The sequence below is a fragment of the Xiphophorus maculatus genome, chromosome 23 (assembly GCF_002775205.1).
Source record: "Xiphophorus maculatus strain JP 163 A chromosome 23, X_maculatus-5.0-male, whole genome shotgun sequence".
In the NCBI taxonomy this organism is placed as follows: domain Eukaryota; kingdom Metazoa; phylum Chordata; class Actinopteri; order Cyprinodontiformes; family Poeciliidae; genus Xiphophorus; species Xiphophorus maculatus.
Window position 1 is genome coordinate 673,233 of NC_036465.1, and position 16,469 is coordinate 689,701.

The 16,469-nt window shown below is 44.2% G+C and overlaps 1 protein-coding gene across 2 annotated transcripts in view; it reads left to right on the forward strand.

Annotated features, from left to right (window-relative positions):
* The first annotated feature begins 1,176 nt into the window (after positions 1-1,176).
* The window catches only part of mgat4b (mannosyl (alpha-1,3-)-glycoprotein beta-1,4-N-acetylglucosaminyltransferase, isozyme B), a 74,123-nt gene continuing 58,830 nt past the window's right edge, over positions 1,177-16,469 (forward strand). For both annotated transcript variants that reach the window (XR_002752284.1, XM_023328579.1), the window contains exon 1: positions 1,177-1,565. Coding sequence is in view for 1 of the 2 variants with exons in the window: in XM_023328579.1 (XP_023184347.1) it covers positions 1,469-1,565 (97 nt within the window). In the remaining variant the exon portion in view is untranslated. The remainder of the gene's footprint in view (positions 1,566-16,469) is intronic.

Genomic DNA, 16,469 nt, shown 5'->3' on the forward strand with positions numbered 1-16,469 from the left:
CAGGTGAGAGCAGAGTTCTGTGGTTAGGGTTCCCAAGGGTTACCAAGCATATGGATCGCCTGACGGAGTTTGATTTCAGGAGAAATGGCGTCAGAAAACACGAAGGGACTAAAGCTGATGTTTTACTGCACAGTTGAATAAGCTGCACTGTCTTCAGGTGGCCACTAGAGGTCAGAGTAAACTTGAATAATGCAGCTGGAACAGCTGGATGTTTCTTTTTAATGTGTTTTATCACATGGATGTAATTAAATCAGTATTTTTAATTAAATTTGATTCGTTTTGCTCTTGAGAACTTTGAAGAAATTAAAACTTTCCCATTGATCAGCCAGAGAAAGATTTTACTGAGTTAATATTTCAGTTCAGGAGAACAGAAAGTAATATAATGCCTCCTAGAATCAGTGCTGGGCGGCATGCAGAGAGAAAATGACCAGGTCTGAACATTTATTATTTACTTATATCAGTATGCTTTTGATGTCTGCATGCTCCTTTGAAATATTTGTCATTACAAAAGGCCCCGCCCCCAATGACCAGCAGGACAACATGTTTATTATGCTATCCCATTGTAAGATCAATTGTTCAGTTTTTAGCCCAAATTCTTTAACATTGTCACCTTACAGAAGATTGCAAGCCTCTAAGCAGTCAAACCACGAAGCAACGTTCCATCCAGAACCTTTGTGTTCATTTGTTTCTGGTATGACTGTAAATCCAACGGACATCTGCTAACAGCAGTGATGGAAGCGGCTTCTCTGTTAATTTCTGCTTCTAACAATCTGATTGGATGCTGGAAAAGACTATTGTTGTGTTGAAGTTGTACTAAAAGGAGCGTGCTTATCAATGAAGCTATGCTAGGCTAAAATAGCATCTCAATGCTGTAGCAGCTAACACTAATGTCAGCGTCCACATTTCTAAAGAAGCTCCATGAATGATGAGAAAAACTCTGGAAACATCAAAGTAGCGCTCTTTATGTCTACGAGAGATGCTATAGACATAAAGCTTTTCTTATTTTGATGTAGTTATTTTTTGATGTCCTACAATTTCTTGATCTTGGCCCCCTGTGAATATTTTCTGGGGTCGCCCCTGCTGTGTTACTTCCTGTAGCCACCACATGGGGGCGCTGCTGCGCCGTTCAACTGGATGTTTAATTAGCACCAAACCAAACGTCAACATGTCTGTTGGTCTTTGTTCCTCCTTTAAACTGCTCGGTGTTGGCGGGCTGTCTGTGTCCATTAACTGAACTGATAGTGTTTATTTAACCAGGCCCCCTCCTCTTCTCCCTCCTCCTCTTCCTCCCCCTCCTCCTCCTGTCTCCTCCCTCCCTGCTCATATCTCCGCTCCGGCCCTCCCGTCCTCTCCAGTCTGCTGCTGCCGCTCTCCGCGCCTCCTGTCCGGCCGCAGCGCGCCGCTTGTCTCCGGTTGGACCGCCGGCCCTCGCCCCGCTCGGTGCGGACATGCTCCCGGGGCTCCGGAGATGAGGCTCCGCAATGTCTCAGTCCTGACCGTCTTGTTGTTCGGGCTGAGCGGGCTGGTCTCGCTGTCTTGGTATACCGCCTTCAGCAGCTCCAGAGGTAAGCCCGGACCCGGTGGAGGGGAGGAAGAGGAGGAGGAGACCTCCTCACCAGGAGCATCTTCATCTCCTCTGGAGGATGAGGAGCTGGTAGTGGTGATGTGAGGAAGGAGCGTTTGGTTTGTGATGCATCACACTCGGGGAGACGATAAGGAGGAGGAGGATGGTGAAAAAGAGTGAGGGTGCTCCAGGCAGCGCCGCCTGATGCTGGAGATGGTGCAGAGTCGCTCTGGTTCAGAACCAGCCTGGAGCCGTAGTGACTGCTGCCGGGAACGGAGCTCCGCTGGGCGGGAAGAGCAGCAGGGAGGCTCGGTCCGGATGGATGGTTCGTTGGTTGGTTGGTTGGATGGTTTGTTGGTTGGATGATTTGTTGGTTGGATGATTTGTTGGATGATGAATGGTTTGTTGGTTGGATGGATGGTTAGTTGGTTGGATGGATGGTTGGTTGGTTGGATGGATGGATGGATGGATGGATGGATGGATGGATGGATGGATGGATCGTTGGATGGTTTGTTGGTTGGAAAGTTTGTTGGTTGGATGATTTGTTGGATGATGAATGGTTTGTTGGTTGGATGGATGGTTAGTTGGTTGGATGGATGGTTGGTTGGTTGGATGGATGGTTGGTTGGTTGGATGGATGGTTAGTAGGTTGGATGGTTGGTTGGTTGGATGGATGGTTAGTAGGTTGGATGGTTTGTTGGTTGGATGGATGGTTTGTTGGTTGGATGGATGGTTGGTTGGTTGGATGGATGGATGGATGGATGGATGGATGGATGGATGGATGGATGGATCGTTGGATGGTTTGTTGGTTGGAAAGTTTGTTGGTTGGATGGTTTGTTGGTTGGATGGATGGTTTGTTGGTTGGATGGATGGTTAGTTGGTTGGATGGATGGTTGGTTGGTTGGATGGATGGTTGGTTGGTTGGATGGATGGTTAGTAGGTTGGATGGTTTGTTGGTTGGATGGATGGTTTGTTGGTTGGATGATTTGTTGGTTGGATGGATGGTTTGTTGGTTGGATGGTTTGTTGGTTGGATGGATGGTTTGTTGGTTGGATGGATGGTTTGTTGGTTGGATGGATGGTTTGTTGGTTGGTTGGATGGTTTGTTGGTTGGTTGGATGGTTTGTTGGTTGGATGGATGGTTTGTTGGTTGGATGGATGGTTTGTTGGTTGGATGGTTTGTTGGTTGGATGGATGGTTTGTTGGTTGGATGGTTTGTTGGTTGTATGGATGGATGGTTTGTTGGTTGGTTGGATGGTTAGTTGGTTGGATGGTTTGTTGGTTGGATGGATGGTTTGTTGGTTGGATGGTTTGTTGGTTGGATGGTTTGTTGGTTGGATGGATGGTTTGTTGGTTGGATGGATGGTTTGTTGGTTGGATGGTTTGTTGGTTGGATGGTTTGTTGGTTGGATGGTTTGTTGGTTGGATGTTCTGCCGCTGGTAGAAGCCCCTCTTTGGAACCAGCTTTATGTGGCTCTGGAGGTCAGAGGTCACCCTGATCTCTGGTTTATAGCTGGAAGAACTGAAGCTGTGTGCTAACTCTAGATCTATAGCTCCAGTACTATGGATCTAGATTTATAGTTCTAGATTTCATTCTCTAGGTCGTTCCTCTTTAATAACTTCAGCTTCTGTTCAGATGGAGAACATTTTGGAACATCATAATGTAGGGCTGTGTAACTATGGTAACTAATCCGATTCCTTGTTATCACCTGAGCTAATCGGAGTGTGTAGATATTAATTTCGAGGGTCCCAGGATTGAGCCTTGGGGAACCCCTCCTGTGATTCTGGTCCAGATTTAATGGTTTTATCTTTTCTTTCCTGTGAAATCTGCTCCAGTTCCTGCTGCAGGGCCAGCCTCAGCCATTTTGGGGCCCTGAGCAGGTTTTCACTGGCCCCCTCACACCAACATGTGAGTGTAACATAGCTGCTAGCATTAGCATAATGTGTAATCATCCTGCACCATCCCAGTGTTATTATGGCTGTCGATTTTAACGTTACAGGAGTAGAAAACTAAAAATTTGTATGTAATTTTTAAATGATTTTAAATGTCTTTTGTATTTTATCATGCTATCTTGGAGTTCTTGGGGGCCCCCTGGTGGTGTGGGGGCCCTAAGCAGCGCCTTCTTAATTCGTGTATGCGTTGGGCCGGCTGGTTTCCTGGGCGGTTCTGCTGTCGACGTGTTGTTCTGCAGCTGCAGTGGAACAGGTGATTCCACAGGAGGAGGTTTGGTTTGTGACACTCGGCCTGCAGGTTGGGGGTTTGGGGGTCGGGGGGCGTTTCCAGGGCGACCTGCGCGCTCTCATCTGCTTTCAGCAGAATAATCTGCTGTGAAGCGGTTCAGCCTGATTATCATCTATCGATGGTATCAGCTCCAGCTTCCTGTGGCGTCTGCAGGGAAAGTCAAACCAAGCTGCTTTTCTGATTTAATGGTGCATTTCAGGAACATTTAAACTGTGAGAAAAGTGTAATAGTGGAGTCAACACGTCCTTCTCAGGAAAAAAGAGTTTTTCTCTGAAAGTTTTCATGTCTGTCTCAATAGTGTGGAGGAAAGGTCGACCTCTAAATGATGCAATTCAAAGAAAAATGGAAAGTTTAACTTTGAAACAATCTGAGAAGTTAACAAGGCCATAAAAGCTGGTCATCCTTCAGCAGCGGTCGGTCATAAACCCCCGCAGCCTTCACGGTGAATGCAGCTCTTTATCTTGATCATGTGATGATGTTAAACTCCTGACTGAGGTCCAGACTGGCACCAGGCCCGGTAAAACATGAGTGGGCCGACTTAAAGGGGGAAAAGAAAACTAGGCGAGGTGTGAGAAACCTGAAGTCCAGCTGGACCGAGTTCTGATCCAAAATAAAACTCCTGCTGCAAAAATCGAAGATCTTCCAGAGACAGGAAGGTTTAATTAAGGTTAATAGTTTGACACAAACAGTTTCTTTAAAAAAGAACAAAAATATATAAGAAAATATAGATCAGCCTTCAAAAATATTCAAACAAAATTATGTTATTTATGTAAACGCTGCTAAGATGCAGGAAAACTCCTTTGCTGTTCCTGCTTCGTTCTCGGGTCTCTTTCACCTTCCCTGGTCCACTGGCTTCATTTATGAGTCATGGCTGATTTGTTTTCAGATAAAATCTAAGTTTGTTGAGTAATTTTGAGTTTTGTGGATTTTCTATGGAGACATCTGTAGAGACCATGAGACGTCCTGATTGGTCCTGGTTTTATTTTTGCTCTCCTCAGGTTGAAGGTTTGTTTCCTGTTGGTTCTTGAAGCCGGTAGAACTTTTATCACAATAAATCCTGGAAGTCAGAGCATCTTCGACCCTGAAAAGATATTTTTGGTTCTGGAAACAAACGGAGGAAAGTTTGAACAGCCGATTAGGAGCCGTCTTGTACCTGATTGGTTAGTTCATATTTATACAAACTTTAAAGAAGTAACATGTAGCAAAATGAGAAATTGAGGGCTTTACTGTTAGCGAGTCTCTGTGTTGGTGTAAGCTTTTGGTAAATTATTTATTTTGCAGTTAAAATTAATTTGACAAATTAATAGCTTCTACAAATGTTTAGCAGTTTAGCTCAGATTCTTGTTTAGCAAATTAGTGGTTAGTGAAGCTAACTTTTTGGTTAGCTGCAGCTGATTTTAGTGCCAACATTTGTTCTCCATGACAACAACCAGAAAAAGGAAACACAAGAAAATACATAAGATTTTATGACTCAAAATTTGTAGCATGTGATTCAACTAATTTTACAGCAAAAATGTATTTTCCTCAACAACCATGGCAGCCATCTTGAATTTTTTGGTGGTTCTGGGTTTCTAGGAAGTATCAAGTGGACCGGACAGAACCAGCGCTGCTCTAAACAGGCTTTACTAATCTGATATCAATAAATATGACCCAATAAAATATCAGAGTTTTGCATCCAGCTGTTTTCAGCTGGAGGATTTTTCATCAAATCATCAGATTAGAGCTGAAGCGTCACATGACCAGGAGTCCCACGCTCAGCCTGGTGAGCCGCCATCACAGCGTGGGTTTGTTCCCGCTGTGCAGCACAAACACGTCCACAGAGTGTGTGTGTGTGTGTGTGTGTGTGTGTGTGTGTGTGTGTGTGAGACTCAGTGCTGCTGCAGAAAGAAGGTTTGCTTGATTTATTGCCTCGTCTGATTGGATGCTGTTGGAAGTGATGGTTTTTATTCTGAGTCTCCTGATTGGATGAGAGGATGGAAGATAATCTGGTTTAAGATTGGATAACAGAAACTGCAACATTTTCAGCACAAAAACCATATTTTCCAGCTAATTATTGAATAAATGAGCTGAACATCAGAGATATTTATAGTTTTTAATCTTCAGGTTCTCCATCAGGTTGGAGCAAAGTGTTTTTCTATCCGTTCGTCTTTCCAGAGTTTCTCTGATCATTCATGGAGCTTCTTTAGAAATGTGGATGCTGACATTAGCATTAGCTGCTACATGTTAGCATCGAGGTGCTGTTCCAGGCTTGCACAGCTTCTGCTAGGCTAACTGCTTTTAGCACAACTTGAGCACAAGTCGGTTCCAGCGTCCAGTCATATCGTTTGAAGCAGAAATTAACAGAGAAGCTGCTTCCATTGTTGCTGTTAGCGGATTAGCTGTGCGTCAGATTTACTGTTGTATCAGAAACAAATGAATACAAAGGTTCCGGCTCAGAACGTTTGAATGTAAAACATAAATGTGGTTAATTACATTAAAATTTATGTAATTAATTTAAAGTTACCTGCTAAACTTTCAGTCCTTGTATAAGCTATTTGAAACTGAGCTGCAGCTTTCTATGACTGGTGACCACGCACACACACACACACACACACACACACACACACACACACACACACACACACACACACACACACAGATTTCCTGAACAACACAACAGACGGTTCATAGTGATCAGATGACACATCGGCCTCTTTCAGGCTGGAGATGAACATGCTCAGCCTAGTCTGGCTGTCTCTCTCACTCTCACACACACACACACACACACACACACACACACAGCGCTGTTTAACTGCTTCGTTACGTCTCCTTGGTCTTTCCTCTCATTCAGGAATATTTACAAACACAAAGAAAGACATTTTAACAATCTTTTTATTAATATTGCTGTTATGGCTGATATTTGCCAATATTATAAATCTTTCTCTAACCTTTTTTATGATGAAAACACGACCAGAACCGCTGACTTCTCTGCTGCAGTTAAACACCCACAATCCTTTGCTGCGTCTCCAATAATCGGACCGGTCGATGTTGATGCCGATAAATCGTACATTTCTCTGAAAAATCCTCTTTCTGGGTTTTAAATAGATTTCTTCAGTCAATTTGTCTTTATTTGTTTCTGGTTTCATCCCTCCATCTCTTATTTCCTTTCCTTTCCCTCCATCGCTCCTCTTTGTTTTTCCTCGTCTGGATCTTTCAGTTCTCCTCTTCATCCTCCTCCTCTTCCTCTTAATGTTTCAGCAACATGAGAATCTCCAAGTTTGGTCAATATGAGTGAAACTGAGAGTCTGACAGACTGTGTGTGTGTGTGTTTACACAGAGTTCAGATTCATAATGAATAATCCTTTAATCCAGTTGGTCAGCCGTGCTAACCCACCCTTAGCATGGGTGGGTTAGCACGGGTGGGTTAGCACCGGTTACTCTTGGTGAACCGGTACCGGTCCAACATGAGGTTTTCTTTTAAACCTGATTCAGTGCAAAAGATGAAAAAATATTTCAGATTAATGTTTGATGAAGGAATAATGTCATAATTTACTCTAAAAGCTGGAAAGTTCTGGGTGGATCCGCTGTTGGTTTCCTCTAAATGATGCACTCAATGTAGAACAGACTACATTTAACTGCAAGCTAAATATTTGTTAGAAAGCTAAATATTTAGTTTAGAAACTACACATTGAGCTCCAACCTAAACATTTAGAAAGCCATGTAAATATTTAACTCCATGAATATTTAATAAGCAGGTTGTAAATATTTAGCTCCAAACTAAAGAAATAGCTCTGAGCGATCTAAATTATTAGTTAGCTAAATTGTAAACTAAATAAAGTCATAACTAAAAGTTTAGCTAATATTCAAATTCACTTGCTAAGAAGTGGAAATGGACTATCAAAATAAAAGCCAGGTCCTGAGAACTTTCATAGTTGTATTTACACTGTTGCTGTTTTAAGCTGAGATGATGATGATGATGATGATGATGATGATGATGATGATGATGAGAAGCGATTCAAAAGTTTACAAAGACCCAGCTTTTATTTTGGTAGTCTATTTCTGGTTATTGCCACCTGAATTTGCATATTACCTAAACATTTAACTCCCAGATAAATAATTAGCTTCTAACTGGAACTAAATATTTAGCTACAAATTCAACATGAATTCATTATGAATGAATGAATCCAATGGTGAAAACATGACTGGAAATGAATCCAGGCTAAATGAACAAATTATTGCTGTTATGTAATTACGCTCAGCTGCATGAACAGGCAGAGAAGTTCCTGATTAACTGGGAGCAGAACCAGAACCGGGCCCTGCCTCAGGTTCTGTTGGCGTCCTGATCATCATGGCCGCCTCCTCATGGCGGCGCGTTAATCAGCGGCGCCACGCTCCGCCGGCTCCTGGAGGTCCAAGACGCTGCCAGAGAAACCGATGAATATTTGATGTTTGGACCTGCACCTCGGGTTTCAACGGCTCAGAAACCGCCTAGAGTTCTGCTCTGCAGACCGGACCGAACCAGACCGTTTCTCCAGACTGGAGGAGTTTCCACCGTCACATAAACATGTTGGTCCAATCAGCAGATCCAGACCAACCCGGTTTCATCCGGGCCGTGGTTCCGCCTCAGTCACATGGAAACTGTCCGTGTTTGATCCGTTCTGCTGGAACTGTGTTGGATCAGCCAGATAGAACTGGCAGCAGAACCGGGCCTCCGCCGAGAGGACAGAACCACACACCCGGGAGATAAATATTCCTACTGAGGCAGAACGGATCCATGACTGGGTTCTGGTTCTGGTTCTGGTTCTGGAGACAATGAGTGACCCAGTGGCTTTCTGAGGTTCTGTTTGTGTAATGACCTTTGACCTTCTTTTGTGGCTTGGTTTAGTGGGGATCGGCTTCAGTCGGCGCAGAGCCGTCGGTCAGAACCTGAAACCAGGGCTTCCTGGTTGCTATGGTGATTCCCTCCTTTTATTTCACAATGTTTGATTCTAAATGATTATTATGATTTCTGCTTCAATCTGTAGATTCAAAGATCCTCATCTTCTTCTCTAGTCTTCTGCTCATTCTGGTGTATTTAGCAGTTTAGCGTTAGCGTAGCTAAGACTCTTGTTAGTTTCTGGTTAGCTGCCCCCACCACTGGTAATAACTACCGTCCATTTTAGTTCACCATGGCGGCCATCTTGAAACATAACAACATTGTGAATCAACATGATTTCTATGGATCCAATTATGAATGATTAGACACCAGAAGTATTCATCTATGATAAATGTTAGCAAATCCTTGAGGACCATGGTGGCCATCTTGAATTTTTCTGTGGCTAACTAAATGGTTTTTAAAAGAAAAAGCAAAGCCAGTTAGCGTCTTGTATCTGCATGTGAAACACTTTAATGAAATATTAAATCAGCTGCTGAGTCCAACCAGATGCAGCTTTCATCCATCTGATGATGATGATGATCTCAGGTTCAGCTCTCACCTCCACCTTCATCTCTCCTCCTCCTCCTCTTCCTGTCGGTAGAGCAGATAATCTGACGCTCGAGCTGGCAGCAGCATATTTCTGTGTGCAGACGGATTATGGCTGAGATTCATGAGATCTGGAACAGAGATGAAGATGATGAAGAGGAGGTGACGGTGAATCAGATCAGCTTCCTCACACAGAGAGAGCGCCATCTGCCAGCCTGGTGTGTGTGTGTGTGTGTGTGTGAGTGCACAGTTACTGTGAATGGCTTTCCTTACATTGGCTGCTTAAATCCGTCAGATTCAGATCGATGAATATCCGAGTTTCCATCTGAGAATTTTACTGAAATTGTGAAAATAAATTTGCTGAAAGAAAACAAGTCAATTTAGAAAAAATATGTTTTTTGATCAAAAGTTTTTGAGTTGGTTTTTCAGTATCAAAATATTTTTCGCACCACAAGTCACATGATCAGCAGCCGGATGTTCCCACTGGCGGAAACGCCAAAGACGACGACAGGAAGTACGACAGGAAGTGGCTTTAGGCTGAAGGATTGCTTTTCGGTCAATGTGCAGCTGGATTCACCAGAGCTATTAAAAGGTGCGTCAAAGTGTTGAATCCATCGCTCCGACGAAAAGTCGACTCGTTTCCACTTCAGTTTTACCACATTTAACCGAAAACCACCTGATCAGCGACGAGACTAGAAAAACTAGTTTCTGCAAAAACTGTTTCCATAAAACTAATTGTAGAAATGTTGCACAGATATATAAAGAATGGAACGCAGCTACTTTTTTATTCGCAGAAAACTTTCAAAACACGCTGAAGTTTCATCACATATTCAACCAGAACTGGAACCAGAACCGGACTGAGTCTTGACCAAAATGGACCTACTGTCCATTCTGTCCTTGCAGAAAAATCCCATGAAATGCACATGTGAAAACCATCAACTATATGTAACATGCACATGTGGTCTACACTAATTTTCACATGTGAATTTGGAACATTTCATGGTAAAACAGATTCACGTTTTCTCGTACTCCCAGGTATCATAAAATAAATGTGGAAATATTTTACCATTTTATACAGTGCAATATATTTTCACATGACCATAGTGGCCATCTTGAAATCTTCAAGTGTAACAATACATTTTCAAGATGGCTGCCCTCACATGATGTACATGTGAATCAGATGTGATACCTGTGTAGACATACAGGAAACTCATGTGAAACTTTCCAAATCTGCATGTATGCATGCAGTGGCCTTGGTTCTGGAGGTTCTGGACCGCCGGATGGCCCTGTAGCGATCTGCTGGGTCAGAGGAATGACCCGGTTCTGGGCCGATCAGAACCGGACAGATGAAGCGGTTCTGGTAAGATGGAGGCTGTGTGTGAGTGGATCCTGGGAAACAGGAAGTGTCCAAGGAATCGGACCAGAACCGGGTAGGAAGGAGCCTGAACAAGGCCCCCTCCGTCGCCCCCCGGTGTCTGGAGGCGGCGCTGTCTCAGGTAGCGGCTCCTGAATGGGAGCGTCTGTGGACGGAGCCGGGCGGCGCCGCCGGCACAAAGAGGCCTTGTGGAGAGCGAGGGGCCACATCTGGAGGCCGGCGGAGGAACCGACCAATCAGCCGTCGCCGCGCCGATCATCGGGTTTCAGCTCCCAGCTGAAGCTTTGATTTCCTCCGCTTCAGGATCAGCTTTCAGGGATTTCTGCTGCTGCTTTTCCAGAACCGAACTGCAGAAGATTTAGTGGAAGGACGAATCTTTAAACATGGAGAAATTGTCTTTTTCTTCTTCTTAAAGCTCCCACATGAGGCTCAACCAACTGGTTGAAAACCCGGATAGGGCTTTGTATTTACCTTCAGAACTTTATGAAAGATTTTTTAAATTGAATGTTCTATCAGAAATATTCTAAAAATGTCTGAAAAGTTTCAGAACCGTTTCTGAATGTTGGTAAAACGCCCTGTGGGAATCAAACCTGCAACCTCCCCAGCAGGCTCAGGAAGTGCGGCTCACACGCGCTCCCCAGGGAGGAAGCTGATTGGTTTACACTGACAAGAATCTAGTCACCATGCCAACAGTCTGCCAGTCAGGGGTCTGTTCCCACGGTAACAAAAGAGCCCTCCCTTCCTCCAGCTGTCATTTAAGGAGACAAAGTGTCCACCATTCGGGCAGGTGGGACGCCGTGCGTCCCGTCCGGATCAGAGACAGACCTGCTGGGACATTCTGCGCCATCCTCTCTGGGTCCGATTGGACCGCCGGGCTTTTATTCAGGCCGGGAGACTGAAAGGAGCAGAACTAATCCTCTTAGAAACACACAGAACCACCGGTTCTGGTTCTGATAAATGTGACCAAATAAAGCTTGAGTGCTTCAGACCGGGTCCAGTTCTTTGGTTCTGGTCCAAGTCGACGTATGTGGGCTGGTACCAGGTTCTGGATTATTTTCACAGCCATCAGAACAAACAGATAAATATTTCACATCTGGCTACAAGAACCTAATTTGGCACAGATGTTTTAGCAGGGCTAGCATTTCAGAAAAAACAAGAGTTAGCAATATGACAGCCATTTTTTAAAATTGAACATTTTTTATTTTGCACCCAATTTGTTAATATTTCTTTTTAATATTTTTGCATTAAAAATCACCTTTTAGTTGAATGTGTCTGGTGTGAAATCTTAGCCTGCACACTTTGAACCGTAGAACTTGTATAAATGTTAGAATCTGCATTTCCTTTGTCTGGTGGACATGGCTAACCAAGACGTTAGCTTCCCCTGCTGCTAATTCACTAAGCAAGAATCTTAAGTCTGCTAACTCCAAAAGAACTAAACACAAAAAATTAGCAGCAGCTAACGTTCAATTGCTATAATCAAAAACAAAACATTACAGAAAGCCAATGCTGAACAAAAGTGAAAAGAAAATAATGCTCAATGAAATAAAAAATTTGTGGAAGCTAATAATCAAAAATTAGAAGCTAACGCTAACCACAAAAAACATACCAGAAGCAAATGCTAAACAAAAAATTTGTGGAAGTTAACACTGAACTAAGAATGCCCAACTGCTAAATGCATAAAAAATTGTCAAAACCAATTCTAAATACATGAAGAATTATTGGAAGCTAATTGTAAACAAAAAATGTAGCAGAAGCTAATGCTAACTTGCTAAATAACATTAAAAACAATGTAGCGTAATATTTGAGGAAACGCCTGCAGTCGCAGCTCGACGCAGACAGACGTCAACGTGGTTCATCTGCAACAAAACCTGAAACTTCAGAGTAAAACCAGCCAGTTGGTCTGACAGGATGTAGTCGAGGAAATGCTGCCTGCAAACAGCGGACTGGTTCTGGTTGGCATCACTAGGCTGACGTAACTTTTAACCTGAGAGTAATCAAGTTACTTTCTCAAGGTAACTGATCAGCGGGTCGTTAATGGAGTCAGAACCTTCCTGTTAGTTCCAGCTAACAGAGCTGCTGAACATCTGGAAGACTGAGAGAGGCAGCCTGTTGGAGTCTGACTGAAACACACACACACACACACACACACACACCCCGACAGCTGCAGGGCAGCACACACACACACACACACACACACACACACACACACACACACACACACACACACAATGCTGCCTTGTTTAAGCAGAAGTGATACTTGAGCTGAAGGAGTGTGTGAGAACAAACGGCTCAGTTTAAAGTTCAGCACACACACACACACACACACACACACCCACCCAGCTCTGATGAGCCATAAACCAGCTGCTGTTCCCGCGCTGCGTCCTCCACATCCAGGCCTCGCTGGTTCCCAGTTTCCTCCCAGTGGTCCAGATTTCCTGGACTCCGGTCCGCTGGTTCCAACCAACCCGTCTCCAGGTTTCCTGAAGTTTTTCTCTGGACTTTGGTTCCGTTTCTGGCCGTGACCGAACTGACCGGTGACTCAGTTACACCCAAGCACCGGACTGGACCGACCCGCTTTCACTCTTCGGTCTTCATTAACTTTATAGATACACATCTGAAAAGTGTGGCTGACTTTTACATTCTCTCTGTGCGGATCCACTTTCATCCAGTTTGTGACGGCGCACAAAAGCTTCGATGTGTCGAAGCTCCACATCGACCATTTGGCCAGAACCGGGTCAAGAGACAAACAGAGTTGGCAAACAGCAATCTGTGACCTCTGACCCCCGCTGGCTGTTTGTGTAAACACGGCTGGGCTCGATGCTGGTTCTGGTTCTGGTCTGTTAGGCTGCTGAGAGTTGCTCTGCAGTTTGTCTGAGTTTCATAAATTATTTCCTGAGTGAATGAAGTTCTGCAGCGTCGGAGCCTCAGAAACGCATGAAGCTGCAGCTAGCAGCTAGCATCACAGCATCATTACAATTCATAACTGACTTAATTACAGCGTCCGTAATTAATACCATAATAACCATACAGCAATGAAATAAACATTTTCAATTAAAAAATCATTTTTGCTGCTAAATTATTGGATAAATATTCATATGACTTCAAATATTTTATAGTTTTTAATCTATTTTTAGGTTATTCAACCATCAAATCCTTTAGAAATGTGGATTAGCATTAGCTGCTACGTGTTAGCACTTAGGTGCTATTTTAGGCTAGCGTAGCTTCACTGATAGGCTAACTCCTTTTAGCACAACGATAGTCTAGTCCAGCCTCCAATCAGATCATTTAGACCGGTTGTTAGCGGATGTGTGTCAGATTTACGGGTGTACCAGAAACGGGCCTTTAAAAATATGAAGGACCAAAATAGATTCCCATTTATTAACCTGTTTGAATTCGTCTTAGCTTTGGAGCAACTAAACCAAACGTTGACTTTTCACTGAACTGTAAATTCAGCCCAAATCAGGAACCAAACAGTAACTGAGCTGGTTTAATAATAACATTTTTATCTTTTCCATCTGCAGTGATTTAGAATTTTACTGAAGTTTTTTACCCAGCAGATGAAATGAAAAAAGCACCAAAGGTTTGTTTTAAAATACTTCTATTGCCCTTCAGCTGCTTTCAACCGAATGCTTTTGGACTCTGCTGGTTCTGTCCATCTTGGTCCGGTTCGGTCCTTAAACCAGTTGGGGCTCCTGCAGGGCATTCTGGGTAACGTAGTTTGTGTTCGGTGGACGGTGAGCTGGTGATGCGTTCAGGACCGCCTTGAGGCAGCAGGGTGTGACCCGGAGTGGGAAAGAAATGTAACCCAGAGTAAAAACTGCCCTTAATCCCACCTTTGGTGCTCCATTGGTTAGAGTGACAGTCAGTCACACAGTGCATTCAGCCAATCACTGCATCTTGAGTGGTTAATCAGGCCTGCTCCAGCTTTCCCAGTCAGGTGTGAGGGGGAGAGCTGGAGACAAAGGAGCCACAGATCTGAACATCCAGTGAGCTTGGAGCCATGAAGTTGTCATGCACTGAACTATTTATGGAATTGGCCAGATGATCCTTTTTAGGGTTAAAGGGTTGCGAGCTTCTGACAACTGGCTGGAGCCAGGAGAACCTGAAATTCACTCCATACTGGTCTGGTAGGAGTCTGATGGTCTGTACTGGTTCCCCCTCCATCTCACTACCTAGACACACAATCCATTATTCATCCCTTCAATGGTGGAAACAAATTACGCTTGGACATTTTTTCATCTCAAATAACTGGACAATTAAAACATGGACTTTTAAATGTGTGTCGGTCAGACAATGTGCTGACCAGCAGGGAAAGTTAGGACTCTGTGCACATCTATATAGGAGATCTACTGCAGTACTGTGTATATATTGTATTTATTTGTTTATTTTTTTGGTTTCCATGTATGTTTGTGTTTTGTGTGTTCACTTACTTTTTTTCTTTAAAATACATAATATTGAAAGCAGTTATTCTTTTGTATTATTTTATTGATTACTGACAGCAGCTCCAGTAGATGAATCTAGTCTTCTGGTGTTCTGTGCCATCTAGTCCCTTAACTACATTAAGTAGTGCTACAGAAGCGACCCAGTTGGAGTTCTGAATCAGTCGGGACCGTCGGCCTGCACATGGACAGGAAGTGTGTATGATAGCAACAGGAAGTAGCTGCCATACACACAGGAAGCTGCTGATGATCCAGGTCATCAGGGTCTGGATTCCTGGGAACAGCAGGAAAGGTTCTGGCCCAGGTCTGGTTTGGACTCTAACCTCCATTCAAAATGTTCTGGGTAAAACAGCAGCTGGACTCCAGCTGCTGCTGAAGCAGAACCAGGTCAGAACCACAAGCTCGCTGGTTGGTGTCCTTCATCTGGTTTGACTCATCATGACTCCGAACCGGGCCTGCAAACCGGGCCTCAGTCTAATAATAAACCCAGACCAGCAGGAAGGCAGATAAAGTCCAGACTCCTCCCTCTGCAGCTCTGATTCTACTGGGAGCCCAAAGCCTCCAGAACCAAACAGAACCTCCAGAACCAAACAGAACCTCCCTGAAGCAGAGAACCAGCTGCTGGACCAGAACCCAGCTTTGGTCCGAGAAAGAATCCATGGAACTGGGCCAGAACTGAAGATGACCTCTGACCTGAAGACGGATGAGTGACTAAACGATTTTAGATGAAATAGTAAAATCAGATCATGTAACCATTTCGTCCTCTCAGGTTCTGGTTCTGGTCCAGTAGAACTCGTCCAGAACCACAGCAGCTCCTCTCTGGTGTGTTTTAGTATTCTGAGGACAAGAAGCAACCTGGCGGTCATAAATCAGGTGTGTGTGTGTGTGTGTGAGATCCGAAGCTGCAGTAGCAGAGTCGGTGATGAGGACACGCTTCACAGTCTGGAGGACATCTCACCTCACCGCTCTGTGTGTGTGTGTGTGTGTGTGTGTGTGTGTGTGTGCGTGTGTGAGAACACTCACGGAGGCAGTTGTCATGGTAACGAGGTTTGCAGCAGCTGCATGCTAACAGCTTAGCCTTCAGCCAGGTGTGTGTGTGTGTTTTCCTGTGTCTGTTGGACCCTGAACGCCTCGCAGCCTCTGAAATGAAATGGACAGAACCGACCCAGAACCGCCAGAGGTCGATTCTGGGTCCGGTAGAGTTCAGAACCAGCTGGACAGGTCAGATAATTCTGCATAAAACAGAAGCTTTGTTTCTGGCTGAGAGAACTTGAAGCAGCTCACTGGTTCCACTGATCCAGTCCAAACCAGACCGGTTCTGACCCGGTCCAGACTTCAGCTCCAGCGTCTCTTTATCTCAGATTGAGGCAGAGAGGAAACAGCAGGTGAGAATCTGATGTCGGCCAGTTTC